This window comes from Lactuca sativa, chromosome 4, assembly GCF_002870075.4.
Source record: "Lactuca sativa cultivar Salinas chromosome 4, Lsat_Salinas_v11, whole genome shotgun sequence".
NCBI lineage: Eukaryota > Viridiplantae > Streptophyta > Magnoliopsida > Asterales > Asteraceae > Lactuca > Lactuca sativa.
The window spans coordinates 116665575-116681892 of record NC_056626.2 but is presented as its reverse complement, the minus strand read 5'-3'; the positions used below and the strand labels follow the sequence as shown (position 1 = coordinate 116681892).

Genomic DNA, 16318 nt, shown 5'->3' with positions numbered 1-16318 from the left:
TCTATTAATGTAGTTTTTATTTAATGTAATTTGGTATTTTAATTTAATAGAAAACTAGTATTAAAAATGATTTTATTGTATTTTTGAATTTAAAAAAAAAATATAAATAAAAGGAGATGGAAAGGTATGTTAATGGTAGGTATCTCTTGTTAAACCTTCCGGTATACAAATGACAAAGAGGCTCGTGGTCTACGTGGCCACGAGCGTTGTTCGTGCACACCACCCCTAGCTATCGTGGTCGGGAGTTTTTGTGGTGGTTTGTGGTGAGGAAGACGAACCACAACAATCTATGAGAGAGAGTCAGCCTTCTTCTTCTTCTTATTCTTCTTCTTCTTCTTCTTCTCTCTCTCTCTCTCTCTCTCTCTCTCTCTCTCTCTCTCTCTCTCTCTCTTCGTGGTCGTGCTAGGTATAGCAGAGTTTGTTCAGTGGTCGTGATGGCTAGGTGGAGGTGGTTTGTGGCCTGTGAGATGTATAACAAATGGTTTTAGTGGTGAGAGAATATGATGCTGATATGGTTAGCTGGTTGGTTTGTGACTTTTATATTGCACCATAAAATTACACAGATGGTCCATGTGGTTTAATAAAGTTTACAGTTTCACTCAAACTTTGAAACAATCAGTCGTACTTGAAGTAATTTGGTTTTCTATTAAAGGATAGCCCAATATGCAACCAATAGTATTTTGTGTAGTAGACATTTTCGTTAAAAACTCATAACAAAGCTTCATCCACGTATTTATTGTCGACCCAAATAACTCCCAAAATAGATTTACAGATAGGATTGGTTCCTCTTTCGTCTACTTAACTAAAATGTTAAAACACCATCACCATGACCATGCTTTTACTAGTCGTATGCTTAATTAATATTAATAATAATAATAATAATAATAACCAAAAAAACAACTAAGATCATATTGGAATTCGGAAGCACATCCAATTTGGGTTTTCTATTACTCTACCATTTTCACCAAGCTTTCAACTCAATATCTCATCCACTTCTTCCATATACGACTTTAAAAGCTGCCTTCAACAATCATTATCATTCATTCTAACCTGCTGATAATATTAAAAGATCTATATCAGTAAATCTATATATAAGTTATATGTGTGTATGTGTGGCTTAACTTTCTAAAGTTTGATTGCTTTTTATAAAATTAATAGCTTTAATAAACCAACTACAAAAAAAGAAACTTTATAAAAATTGACTTCACCTTACAAACAGATTAGAAATCTTTATCTTCTCCAAAACTACCAAACCGACCACCACCACCACCACCAGACCGCTGACTACCAAATCCACCTGACCCAAACCCACTTGACCGGTCCGAACCACCACCGAACCCACCTGACCGGCCGCCACCAAAACCGCCAGACCGGTCCGAACCAAAGTCCCCAAACCCACTTCTACGACCCGCCCCACCCGACCGACTCGAATCTTCACCAAAGCCGCCAGACCGTCCACCAGAGCTCGGCCCTCTGAACCCACCGCCACCTGAGCCGCCATAACTAGGCCTACCAAAGCCGCCGCCACCACCACCACGTGGTGACGAGCCACCATAAGAACCAAAACCACCCGATCTACCACCAAACCCAGAGTCACCAAATCTGCCACCAGAAGAACCAAAACCACCACCCATCTCGATTCTTGATGCAGGATCAACAGCAATTGGAGGAAGCTTAACAAATCAAAAAAAGAAACTAGTACTCAACATGATAAATCTAGAAAGAAAAAAAAGAGGGGTATTTCAGTAATTCTGTAATTTACCTCTGAAAATTTGCATCCTACTTCACGCTCATATCCCTTGACATCTCTCCACTGTTGAGAAGAATACATGAGAATTGCACTTCCTTTCTTTCCAGCACGACCCGTTCGCCCAGATCGATGAACAAATATTTCTGATGAGTTGGGAAGCTCATAATGTATAATCTAAAAAATTAAAAAACAAAACAAAAATGTTTCTAATCAGAAAGTGAAAAAAAAAAACTAATTAGTTTTGCATATAATATTCAAGATACCAAGGAAAAAAGAGTTTCACCAGATCAACATTAGGAACATCAAGGCCACGTGCAGCAACATCAGTGGCTACTAAAACATTAAATCGCCCATCTCTAAACCCTGAAAGAGTTCTCTCCCTTTGATTTTGTGAAATGTCTCCATGCAAAGCTTCACATTTGAAGCTCTTCTGCAATGCATATGATAATCGATCTGCATCACGCTTTGTTTGGGTGAAAACTATACATTTCCCACCATTCGCATGCTCCTAAAACCCAAAAAAAAAAAATGTAAACAAATAATATATATAAAGTGCAACAAAATATGAGGAAATTCAATCACAAAATAACAGCACATACTGTTATTAGTGGTCCTATAAGTGATGGTCTCTCCCGCATTTCTGATGAAATAGAATATAGTGTTATCCCATCAGCCAATTTTTGGTCTGAATCACCAACCTACAACCAAAAACTTGTTATAATAGGAACAGATGAAAGTAGCATACTAAAGGGTGCATAACGTACAAGATCAATTGTTAAGGGTGTCTTGAGATACTTATGGGTAAGTTTGATAATCCAACTTGGCATAGTAGCAGAAAACATCATGGTTTGACGTTCTTTTGGCAAATAATCAAGGATTGTTTCAACATCATCAGCAAATCCAACATTGAGCATCTGATCAGCTTCATCAAGAACTGCAAACTTAACTTCTGAAAGATTTAAAGCACCTCTTTTGATCAAATCAATAACACGTCCAGGGGTGCCTACAATCACATCAACACCTCGATCAAGAGTGCTCATCTGGCGTTGAATGGGTGATCCCCCATAGACACACAGAGTGTCTAGATTCGGTGCAGATTCATAGAATTCCTTTTCAACTTGGCGAGCTAGCTCTCTAGTAGGAGCCAACACAATGGCTAATGGATTCCTTCCTCTTCTATTGTAGTTTTCAACAAATATTTGAATTAATAAAAATGGGTAAGTTGAAAGAAACAACAACATACTTTACTCTTGCTAATGGATTTGATTTTTACATACAATAGCAATGTATTTACATTTCTTTACCAAAAATAGCAACACAGACTATTTTTCAATTATAAGGAATTGTAAGTATGTTGCTATTATGCTTAAAGAAAATGTAAAAGATGCTATTATAGGTAACAAGTGTGGCTATTTCATGCAATTTTCCCAGAAAGATTCTACATGCAATGAAAGTGCCATTTTGAAAAAACAGATCATTAAAAACAAAACAAAAAAATCAATCAATCACCCATATTTATCGTTGTGTTTAATGATCTTGTCCATGATGGGAATGCCAAAAGCAAGAGTCTTTCCTGTTCCAGTTCTAGCACGCCCAATCATGTCACGCCCCTGCATTGCTGGCTCCAGCACAGCCCTCTGAGAATTCAAGATCATGTTTGGTTTGTCAGTAGAAATCAAATGAGATTTCATATGATTTATGTATATACAATGCATAGTTTTGACGCTACTCAACTGTATGTATACACTATAAGAATATCTCATTATAAAGATTATAACTTTGAAGTCTCTTGATTCAAACACCCCCTAAAGGTTGTATCTTTTGACACCAACTTCCATTTGCAGTGACAATTTGTACTTCGATAAAGAATCAGAAACTGACACCAACTACCATTTGTAATTTCACTTTCCAAAGATGCACAATTAGACATATGAAAGCAAGGTAGTGATCAAACACGAAACTTGATGAACGATAATATGTAAACATTAAAACACAAACCAGAAACGAAAAAGAAAACATGTAATGAATGTTTATTTACCTGAATGGGAAAGAGCTTGGTTATACCCTTTTTCGCAAGAGCCGAGACAATCTCTTGATTTATCCCAAGCTTAGAGATCTCGAGACCATCGGAAGACGTACCCCTGTCACCGTCGTATGCGTGATCGGCGGCGACCGCAAATCCCGCAGCCTGTGTTGACATATCGGAAGCCCTGATACTCGCCCATCGTGACCCATGAAAACTCCTCAATAACCCAAACTTTGGATGGGAAGTTTGAGATTGGCTAGGAGATTCTTTACGATTTGCGGGTGAGGGTGGTGTGGATGAAGGAATGAGAAGGTGTTTGAGTGGGTTGCAAGTAGTAAGGGAAGCAAGGTTAGTGAGTCTCTTGGAAGAAGTTTTGAAGAGGAGACTATTCATCTCTGTAATTCGATTTCAGATCGTCTGTCGCTTCTGTGTGTGTGGGTACTGTGTGAGACGAAGAGGGAGTGTAAAACCCTAATTTGGATGGGGGTGAGGGTTTACGAGATGAGAGGAAAAAAAAAACTTAAAAAGGAAGTTATTCGCCTATTGCCAAGGGCGGTGGCTAGCTATACTCGGCATATGGAAGATCACATTTTTACCCTCGTACGGTTAGTTTAATAACATTTGTGTTTAAAAAAAAAAAAAAAACGGCTTTTAATTGATCGATGGAAAGGTAATGGGTTGATCGGTTGAATCATCGGTTCAGGGTTCGATAAAAAACTAAAACCAAATAATCAAACCGAAACAAATGATGTTCAGTTAATTTGGTTTTCGTTTAATTCAATAATGATTTCTTATTTTGTTTATGGTTAAATTTTAATTGTTTTTGTTAAACCGAAAAAATATAAGAACATTTTTATAACATATTATTTGGTTATTAACTATTAATATTTTATAAATAAGTTTATAGATTAGTTATTAAGATTTTTATAACATATTATTTAGTTATTAACTATTATAAATTTATAATTGTTTTATAATTTATATTAAAAAGAAGAGAAAATGACAAAATTAGCTAAATATACTAATTATTTTGTGTAAAATAGCCAAAAAAATCGAAATTGCAAATTTGGCCACAGAAATCACATATGGGAATGGTCCATCTACGATTTTCACATCCCATCTGCGAATGTACAAATGGCTAAAGCACAGTTGTGCTTTAGCCACTTGTACATTCGCAGGTGGGGTATTTTTTTAATTTTTTTTGTATATACATAGGGTTTACCAGGCTAAAATCATAGATAGACTGTGTCCATCTGCGATTTCCTCTCTCTTTCATCTGCGATTTTATGTTTTTTTTTTAATTTTTTTTAATTATTTTTTTTACTATGAAATCAATAGGTTTGACTACGAAATAACTTTAATATATATAAACTTTTGTAGAAAATTATCAGTTTACTTGTTATTTCTTTAGGAAATTTCTTTAAAATCTCTCTAAAAAAATGATTGAATACTTGGTTTGTCTTGTAACCGGTGGGAGATGGCAAGTTATTGAAAAAAATCTAGAATACGTATGTCTACAGGGAGGTATTTCTGAATTCGCTTTGATATTTTCTGAGTATATTAGTTATAGTGATTTTGTATCTTTGGTGAGAAGCAAAATTGGTTTGTTAGACAAATATAGAATTAGTCTTCGTTTTCATCATCCTGAATTGAATTATTATATAGCCATAGTTGAAGACATGGATATTAGAATGTTGATAAATGTAATCAAATGTAGTGGGAAGAAGGGTTTGAAAGTGCTTGTGGTGGTTGATGAAGGAGATGAGGTTAATGAGGTTGTTCAAAGTGGAAATCAGTCGGTTGGTAATTTATGCAGCTATAAAGGGAGCAACGATCTGATAGGTACTTTCAATACTCCTAGTGTACCTCAATTTCATAGTGTTACTGAAAATGTTAAGGTTAGTTATTCACCTATTCACTATGTGGATCCTGAGAATTACAAGTATGTTGGTGATGATGATGTTGGTACATATCTAAATTACGTGGGTGGTAGTTGTGTTGATGTTCCCGAACAAGAAGTTAAAGTTATAAATAGGCGTGTAGTAGATAAAAGTAAAAAGAAAAAAATCATGCGTCAAAAAGATGAAAAAAAGCATGTTTACGGGGATTATGTTGATGTTGCTAATGTAGGTTTAGATATAACCGACTTAGAAAGCAATTCAGATTGAGATGAGTTAGGTGATGAAGTTAAACCTAAGTTTCCCGATAACATTTTTTACGGTATGCCTCCTCTACCAGCATGCCCAGTTGATATTAATGAAGATATCCCAACACAGATGGTAAACATCAATCTTCAAAAGATTGAATGTGAGAGTATACTTAAGAACAAAGAACTTTTAAAGCGGGCTATTGGTAAAAAAAATGTCTTCGAGAAAGTTTTCAGACGAGGACAAATAGATCCACCAAATCAAGCTATGGGGTTGTGTGTGTTTCGAAAAATTGTTTTTGGTTACTAAGAGAAAAAGCAATTAAAAATTCTGATGGACTTTTCCAAGTGAATAAATTTGTTGATGTACACACATGTTCTTCAACAATTTTGCAACCTAATCATCGACAAGCAAACAAATATATTTTGGGTGAATATTTTGCTAATGTTTTGGCCGAAGATTATAGTAGAGTTTATCGAGGAAAAAATATTATTAATGATATATGTGCTCAATTGAATATCAATATCTCATACCATCAGGCATGGTGTGCGAAGCAATATGCATTGTTGTTGTTAAGAGGTACGAAAGCGGATTCTTTTACCAAACTTATGGCTTATTTCCACAATTTGGTCAAACATAATCCAGGTACGGTGACATATTAAAACAGATGACCATAATCGCTTTGAGTTTTTGTACGTCGCATTTGGTTGTTCGGTTAGTATTTTAATATTTTATTATTTTTTTCATTTTTATTTTGGTGTATTTGAATAGACATACAATATATTGTAGGTACGCGTTTTTGTCAATTTTTGTAAACCGACCCTTATAGTAGATGGAGCCCACCTAAAGGGCGAGTTCAAAGGTACCATGTTACTTGCAGTTACTAAGGATGGACAAAACCAAATATTACCGGTTGTATATGGTATTTGAAAAAATGAGTGCACAAATTCTTGGACATGATTTTTTCAAAAACCACATGATTGCATAGGCAATATGCAGGAGCTTACAATTATATCTGATAGGTCTCCATCTATATCAACATCTGTTGCCAACATTTTTCCTCACGCTCATCACAGAATACGTGGTGTCCATTTGTATTTCAACATAGTATCTAGATTCAGGAAGAGTAACCCAGGTAAAGGATTTTTTTTGGGAGGCTTGTAGGGCGTACACAGTTGATGTTTTTGACGCTGCCATAGAAGTTATGAAAAAGACAAAAGAACCAGTATGGGAGTACTTAAAAAGTATAAATCCAGAAACTTGGTCTATGGCACATTTTAGAGGGAACCGATACAATCTTATGTCTTCCAATAGTGCGGAGTCTATAAATGCATTATCTAGACACGCAGGTAAGGTGCCGATACTTATGTTGATCGATTTTTTTCGTGCAACAATGCAACAGTGGTGGTTTCAAAGACGTAACTTTGCAGATATTAAGTTAATTTTTAATATTAATGTTTTATTAAATGTTATTGATCTTAACTTCTTCATTTTGTCTGTTTTTTAAGCGGAAGCAACAACAACACTTACCCCTTGGGCCGATGATATTGTAAAAGAAAACAAAAAAACTTTTAGTAAGTGGGATGTTCGCATGATCTTAAATACGAAATGTGAGGTCAAAAAGGGGGCACAAAACGTGATTGTTGATTCCAACAAATAACATGTACATGTAGGCATTGAAAACTTGATGGGATACCTTGTGGTCATGTCATAAGATGTTTAACAGTGAACAATTACCAAGACTACTCGAGGTATGCATTAAATGCTTACTTTACCGAAACATTGAGGAAAACGTATGAGGAATCAATAAACCCTTTGCCAAAGCCATCCGAATGGGATATCCCCGATGATTTGATGATTGTTAAGCCACCTATAATGGATAAACGTCAGCCAGGCAGGCCAAGAAACACAGACCGCATTTCATCCCAAGGCGAGGGTCCAATTAGAAAAGAATGGTCTACATGTGGTCAACTAGGACACACAAGAAACAATTATATTGGAAGGGCGTCCGGTAGTGGAGCACGTCGCACAACAATTTCTACTGCAGAAATGACATATAATATTGGTGGTTCAGCGAGTTGCTCACAAACCTATGATGTTGATTTTGATATGAAACAACCTTGAAATGAAGAGTTGTTAACTTACGTATTGTAATTTTTGTATTAAATCTTACAAGACATTGTTATGCTTTCATATTTTAGTTTAGTTTGCATATTATAACAATTAATGAAGCTTTTATATTATAATATTTAGTTTGCAGATTATAACAATTACAAGATGTTATTTTTTTTTAAAAAAAAAACAACAAACGATCCTTTTGCACACTAAGGTGTATCATGATAATGTTACAACATTTTTGTAACTAATTTTTAAACTCAGGGAACTACAATGGGTACTTATCTTTCTCGATTGTTATATAGTCATCCCTAATTCTCATTTTATCTTCCAAACGATCATTTTGCACCCTAAGGTGTATCAACTGCTCGTCCTTCTTAGGAAGCCATTTTTCAGTCGTTTTGATTGCCTTCTTAGTCCTTTTTATCCATTATTCATGCTCTTTGATTTTGTTTTTATTGAGGTCTATCCATTCTTGAGCTTGTTTGCATTTCGATGCAATATCATTACCACTTTGAGTGAGAAGTCGGGATGACTCTTTGTCCGGTTCTTGTTGTTCTTCAGCCTTCTTCAATTCTTCAAAATTTTCATCTGACGTATATGGGCCGGCTGAAGAGGGTGTAAAAAAGGGTTGGCTAAATCACGGTAGTAACAATCTACTTCGTTCCATGAGCAAACTTCAAAATTTTGTGAGGAACTCATAATAAAGTCGAGATTATAATAAATTGGTGCTATAAGTGGCATTTATACATACTAGTCCAAATGCAACCATTTCGTAGTCAGAGTTATAATTCATAGTCGAACTTTGAAATGACTACACATTAATGACAAGTCATTGTAGTAACCTGCAAATCGTAGTCAAACGCTGAAGTGACAAGACAAAAGTGACTGTTTGACATGATAAGTCACTGCAGTAACCTGCAAATCATAGTCTAAATGCAACCATTTCGTAGTCAAAGTGGTAATTCATAGTCATGTACTTATTAATATAAATAGATGTTTAAGATATACAAACCAAACACCCATGTCACCTAAACTAAACCAACTCCCATATTTAGAAATGTCGTCGAATGCAGCAACTTCTTCGAATGAGGTACCTGGTTCCAATTTTGAACGACCATGGAAGAGAAATGAGGTGTTGGTTCTAACACGATGTTGGTTGTGACATCCCCATTTTCACGTCCAGAAAAGACCGATTTTGTTTATGCTTTATAAAAATCAGAGTATTTCTTTCAATAAAAACGTTGCGGAATTTGTTCCTAGAAAAACATGATAATTTCATTATCAAAACATTTCCGAATAAATGTATTTTTATTCCTTTTAAAACATTTGGGATGTCATCGTCAATACAGAAACATAAGCATAAACAAAACTTACATTCATTTACACTAGTGATCTATATCTCCTTAATCTCTCAGTGTAATATAACTTCACATCGTCACCTGTGATACAAGTAAACTGAGTGGGTCAGGTTGGGAAACCTGGTGAGTACATAGGTTTTTCAACCCACAATAATATAATTATTACGTTTAATCATCAAACAATTAACCCAATTACCCATCCCTATTATCTTCTTTATTCCTAAGTACTTTCCCTAAGGATTTATCCTAAGGGCCGTCTCCTACATCATATTTATCTCTCATCTCCTTACATCGCATTTCCTTATATGTTTGTTTCTAAGGACTCTCCCTAAGGATCATCGCCTACATCGCATAGACAGTATTGATTCATGGATTACTCCTCAATACGTGCCCAACAAGGCTTAGGGTATCATCGCATGAATACGTAGTTACAATATCGCCTGAACTCGTAATTTATAGTAAGGGGTTAGAGTATCATCGCATGAATACGTAGTTACAACATCGCCTGAACTCGTAATTCATAGTAAGGGGTTAGAGTATCATTGCATGAATCCGTAGTTACAACATCGCATGAACTCGTAATTCATCACGTACAGGTTATGAGCCTGCTGGTGTTTCCACGGAGTTGTCTATAATAGTTCGTGGTCGCCATCCATACTCTGGTAGATGACTACATCTCCAAATTGTCGGACAAGGTTATAGTATCTTTCATCCTACATCACCGATTCATCATCACCTATCTATCCTCACCTAATTATCATCACCTATCTCTCATCATTTTATTTCATCACACATCAACTATTTCATCTACCCATGTTTGATCCCAACATATTTGTAGATATAAAATAAATATATAGTTTAAATCATTTAAAACATATATAAAATCATTCATCCAGCATAGACAGCAAGTATCCAGATAATATGCACACATGACACGTAATTTATATAAAATAATTCATATCTATGTGTAAGATGAAAGTAACTATGCACTCACTTGTTAAAGTGATGATTCCAAACTCGGACAGCGCTTCGCTTCTTAACAACATAATTTCCTTCGACGAAACCTAGTATTATTACCACTAGATTTTAGTCTAATATTTACCGTGACTAATTATTAGTCTTAGCATTATTATTATTATTATAAGCATTTAAATAATATTTTCCAACCACTATGTACAGACATGGGCCATACATAAAACACCGGAGGGCAGGACCATTTTGGCATATAGCACTTCTGAAATTCAACAACCCTATGTGGCCCTTTAAACCAGATTCCCCGTACCGCGAGTAGTTAAAAATATATTATAACGACACTTATATAATAATAGCTCAAATATTTATTATAAGTTCATAATAACAATACTAATTTTAAATATAAGCTATATTAAAATAGGGTAAGCATAACTACTTTACAAGGGGGTTTTAGCTAGGAGTCGGGCTCTGCAGGGGCAGAACTTCGTCGTTGAATCTTTCTAAGAAAGATTCGTGCAGCGCTTCAACGCTCACCTTACTATACTAAAACTACAGAAAGATAAGTCGAATCACGAGGGACCGAAATGCTCGGGGGATAAGAAGAGAAAGACTTTTGAATCAAGAGAATGGTGCAAGAAATATGAGATCCCAAGCCTCTTATTTATAGTAATTGAATTTACAAAAACTACCCTCCATAATTACTTAATGAGCGTATAGTTATATAAATGACTAAACACCCCTTCATAATACTATTTTAAATAGATTTAACGATATTTTTACTAAACTAATGTCGAAAGTACTCAACACTAGTCTTATAATAACCGCATCGTCGATACCTTTCTAATGATATATACATTTGTATATATATATATATATATATATATATATATATATATATGTGTGTGTGTGTGTGTGTGTACGTATATATGATTTATACTTTATTTTAATACGTAAATATGCTATTATAATTTGTAACTCGTTCATACGAACTCCATTTTTGATGTTCTTTATATCCACGCGTTGGTATTTACGAGTACTACAACTTTCATTTAGACGTCGTCAGCTAATTCTCATTTTATCTCATATTACAAAACTGTATCGAATTTATCGCGCTCAAAGAGTAGGGACCAAGTTTTGTCCATATCTTTAACATACGAGCTCTACTATCGACATTATTTATATCTGTGTGTAGGTAAAAACAAGATCTAAAACTTTCATTTAGACTCCGTCGGCTAATTCTCGACCGATTTTAAATTTAACAGTAGCCAGTATGAGGACATAATATTGTTAAATGTCCGCGTAAAATTCTTAACTTCTACATACAGACTCCGTTTTTTTTTTTTTTGTCTTTTTACCGTTGAGTTCCTATTAATGAGATCTTCAACTCTCATTTAGGTCGCGTAGGCCAAAAATCGCTCGAACTAAAATTCGAGTTGCGGGTCGTGCACTGCTATGCCAAATGTTAGAAAATTCATAACTTACTCGTACGAAGTCAGATTTGGGCGTTCTTTTTATGGACGCTCTCAGTTTAACATATTCTATGAATTTTGTTTATATTACTATGGCTAAAAAGTCCTCTATCGTAAATTCACTATTTACGTCTTCCGGTGGCGCGTCGGTTTTGCCGAAAAACTTCAACGGGTAATAACTTCTTCGTTATAACTCGGATTTTGGCGTTCTTTATATTTACTGAACCCTTGTAACATATACTAAAACTTGGTTAAGATTAATCATTCTAAATAATCTTCCATCAAAAACTCATTTTTGATGCTTATTGTCTCTAAATTGACTAGCCCGATCTGCGGGTGTTACATTGGCTAAGTGTTAAGGAGGGTGTACCGTTACTTGCTCCCCTGCATTGCCTAGTAGGTGACGAATGGACCCGCATAACAACTTTTTTCAACCATGAGATGGGAGAAGGACAACAACGACAAAAATCAAATGTTGTTAGTAAATGGAAAGATGTAAAGGAAGAAGTCACATGGTTCAATCGAGCGTGTAATTATGCGAAAAGTACCAAACTTCGTTGTCGGGATGAAGAAGAGTTCTTGGTAGTTGTTACAGATTTTTACATTTGTGAGCGTAAATGCAGAGCCTTCGAATATGAGGAAGTTTGGAAGGTTGTTAAAAATAATCAGTATTTCATGTAGACCACTCTATTTTTCGTTAAAAATAACCCATGGACTTGTTTTTTATTTTGATGCTTTGTTTGTAGTAATGTTATAAGTTTAATGTTTCATGTAATGATTGTTAGTTTAATAGTTTAAGTTTAATTCGTTGTTTTTAGTAATGTTTGTAATGTTTTAAGTTTAATGGTTCATGAAATTGTTGTTAGTAATGTATTGTAATGTATCGTGAAAACTAATGAAATGAGCATTTATTAATTAAAATTAAACATAGGGGTTGCATCTAATACACACGTAATACATGAAAATAACCTAGTACACACCTAATAAATTGAAATAGATATTAAATAAATGGGATATATTTCAAAATATTCCAAGGGGCTTCAAACTGAAATTCCAACCCGTCACTTAATGACTTGTGTTCCTCCTTAGCAGCTTCCAAGATGACCTCCTTGGTAGCATTTAAACGGGTGTCGTCAATTTTGGTATAAAGAACGTTGAATAATAGAACTTCAATTTTCATTTCATACCATCTTGCTAAGATGTTCAGTTCATCACGATTGTTTGTTGTAGTCATTCGGTTTTCAGCGTTGAAGATATTGGTTAAACGAGTCCAAAACATAGGATCGTTCAACTTGCTGGTCTCGTACACATGAATATATGCATGTGTAAGAACCAAGAACTCCTCATTAATCCATGGTATAGAACTCATTTTTAGTGAAACAAAGAGAGTAAAATTTCAAAAATAATACATGAATAACTCTAAAATCATTTAGTAAACCATTTTTTAACTTAATGTCAATTTATAGTAGTTTATACACAATATTGCAATCCAATCTTCTAATTTGTTTGCAATTCATAGTCCAACTTAACTGAAGAATGTAGTGTACTAACTGTTAACACAACAGATCACTGTTCGAGTTGACAAGCCATTGCATCGAATGACAACACAATACACTGCTACTTGAGTTGACAAGCCATTGCACCGGGAAAATAAGGAGTCGCTATAAATAGTTGTTCATATCCATTTTAATTGTATCACATTACTTTTCCTCTTGCAACTATGGACTCACCTGTACCACATAGATGGAGCAATGAAGAGGATGTCCCTTTGGTTCAATCTTGGATTGTAACTGTAGAGGACGATTTTCCACCGGGTCCGCCAGAAGTTCGCGCTAGATCATTTTGATCTCGTGTCTGTCATTTGTTTCACCATCAAATGGGGCATACTCAATATCGAAGAAAAAGAGATGTCAAAGCGAAATTTCTAGATTTGAAAATAAAGGTCAAGCATTTTCAACGTATTTATAACGAGTTGGATAATAAACATGTGAATATGGATGAAGACATTCTCATACAGGTGGCTTTGGAACTATACCATTTCGAATCTGATGGTAGAGAGTTTACTCACGGAGATGCATGGAATCTTTTAAAAAATGTCCCTCACTTTTAATATGCATGTTGGTTAAGCTGTTTGTTTTTCGTTAGTTACGTTGCTTGTTGTTGTACGTGTGTTTTGTGAGTAGTTAATAAATCTCCCTTAATTTTTAATGTATGTTGTTTCCTCAATCGCAATTAAAAATGAATTAAGATAACAGGTCCATAATCAATTCATTAAAACATTAACCCATAATTAGTACATAACATGACATAAAATGCAACGTCGTACATAAATAACTAATACATAATAGGACATAAAATGCAAATAGGGTACATGAATAACTACTTCTTTTAAGGAGGTAACAGGACCACCCTTTCATTTGGTATTTCCCAGTGCACATGTGATGGTATAGAATTCACCGACTCAGATCTAAATGCAACTCGATACACGAAAGCAATGAACTTATAATCAACCATTTCGTGGATGGCTTCAGACGTATGGGTTCTTAGAGATGCTATTGCGTGGCTACATGGTATACCGCTTTTTTGCCATTTCCCACAACTACATACCCTATGTTCAAATTGTACTTTGCTGGTGGCAAAATTGTCATCGACTTCAAATGTATCCCCATAAAAACGTCTTGCCACCCAATTATAAGACTTGTTGACACGTTTTTGAACCTTATTCTCAACATAAGGGGCCACCCCACCAGACAACCTCCTTGCAAAATTTGTTAATTTTAAAATAATAATACAAGGAAAAATTAAATATAATTATAAAGTTACCGCCACTTCAGCCCGTTCAATATACTTTGATTGTATCGACATATTGATTAACTCAATTATCGGTGTTATAGGAAACTCACGTGTGGACGTGGATATAATTTGCAACATTTCAAGGACATAAATCGATTTAACATTGTAATGTACTTTTGGGAAAGATATTTGTGTCCATTTTGAAATTGCTATATCGTCAAGCCAGAAAATTAGACTCCTAAGAAAGGTGCAGAAAGGTGGTTTCCTACATGCACTTGGCAACCTTTCTAGACACAAGTAAAAATCATGAACACTATATGCATTGCATGACTTCCAAAACAATGTTTCGACTTCCGTATCATTATGTCCGACAGAATCACGTATTTTTCGAGTTATATCTTTAGGACAATATCCATGATACGAATCTGGGTAGACACTCTAAAAAGCAAAGTCTATTTTATCATAGAGGTTGCTTATGAAAACAACCTATGTATCCTCACCTAAACACTCTTTTAAGTTCATCATGAACCATCTCCATGATTCTTCACACTCTAAGGTTCCCAAACCAATTACTAAGAGTAGGGGTTCATGGTTTCCATCTAAAGCCACTGTGAAGTACATTTTGTTAGATAGTTCCCAAGAAAGGGTAAATAACCCACATATATTAATGGTATCATGCACCTAAGGAAGGTACGAATCTGCATAAAAAAACAAACATATATATTAGTGATAAGTAAAGAGTAAACGAGATACATTGCCAAGAAATATTAATTAACTCAATAAAACAAATATGTTATACCACGCAACCTAAAGCCCCAAAACAGAATTGAAAGCGGTTGGTATCCGTTTTCTTGATGGCTGTGAAGGTATTAGGATTTGTTCTTTGAAGATTATGCAAGAATATTGGTAGTTGAGAAAAGATTCTTTCGGTGTAAGTACTCATTTTCACAAGCAATGAAAGTGTTTTACAATCATCACACAAATACAATTATAATTATATACAAATTGGTGTTTCTCTATAGTTCATACTTCATAGTTCAACTTTTTAAATTCATAGTCAAACCAGTTCATTTCATAGTTAAACATCACTGACTGACAAGACAAGACAATGTACTTGTCTGTAGTTCATAGTTCAACTTTTTAAATTTATAGTCAAACCAGTTTATTTTATTGTCAAACATCACTGACCAACAAGACAAGACAATGTACTTGTATGCAGTTCATAACTCAACTTTTTGAATTCATAGTCAAACCAGTTCATTTCATAGTCAAACATACCTGTCTGTAATAAAATTTCTTCTATACATGGGTGTAAAGTCACTCCATGAAATTTATCTGTGAAAGTAATTCATATTTGATAGAATAAATAAGGCGAATGGCATACTGTAATTGCGGAGGTGAACGTATCATTAGGCTTTCGGGTACAGCTAAAAACCCAGGAAGATTATTTTACGCTTGCCCATATATGGTATCATGTTCTTAACTTCATTCATATTTACACCCTCATGATTATATGGAAACAATTCTTATTGTCAATGTTTAAATTTACAGGGACCAAAATGTGGGTTTATCAGTTGGGTTGATGAAGAGAAGGACCAATCATCTATGGTAATAACTAAAGTAGCTAACTGTAATAAGCACTTTCAATCAGAAAATAAGAAGTTAAAGATAGCCTTGGTTTGTAG

General features: G+C 34.8%; 1 protein-coding gene across 2 annotated transcripts; it reads right to left on the bottom strand.

The window, feature by feature from the left end:
• Positions 1-708: 708 nt before the first annotated feature.
• Positions 709-4389, bottom strand: LOC111899668 (DEAD-box ATP-dependent RNA helicase 9, mitochondrial). 2 transcript variants are annotated; one of them, XM_023895524.3, is made up of 8 exons: positions 3789-4389; positions 3260-3387; positions 2515-2926; positions 2350-2448; positions 2034-2258; positions 1763-1924; positions 1209-1673; positions 709-1050 (listed from the first exon to the last, which is right to left on the bottom strand). In XM_023895524.3, the coding sequence occupies exons 1-7, from the start codon at positions 4167-4169 to the stop codon at positions 1221-1223; spliced, it is 1860 nt and encodes a 619-aa protein (XP_023751292.2). In that variant the 5' UTR covers positions 4170-4389; the 3' UTR covers positions 709-1050; positions 1209-1220. The 2 variants fall into 2 exon arrangements, with proteins under 2 accessions (XP_023751292.2, XP_023751291.2); XM_023895523.3 differs by having other exon boundaries at positions 709-1053; positions 3789-4388.
• Between the last annotated feature and the right edge of the window lie 11929 nt (positions 4390-16318).

Bases quoted from the DNA above. Each gene is read 5' to 3' on its own strand.
- LOC111899668 (XM_023895524.3), bottom strand. From the start codon at position 4,169: ATGAATAGTCTCCTCTTCAAAACTTCTTCCAAGAGACTCACTAACCTT. The intron at 2,449-2,514 runs GTACGTTATGCA...TTTTGGTTGTAG, and splicing joins CACCCTTAACAATTGATCTT to GTTGGTGATTCAGACCAAAA. The intron at 2,259-2,349 runs GTATGTGCTGTT...TTTGGGTTTTAG, and splicing joins TTATAGGACCACTAATAACA to GAGCATGCGAATGGTGGGAA.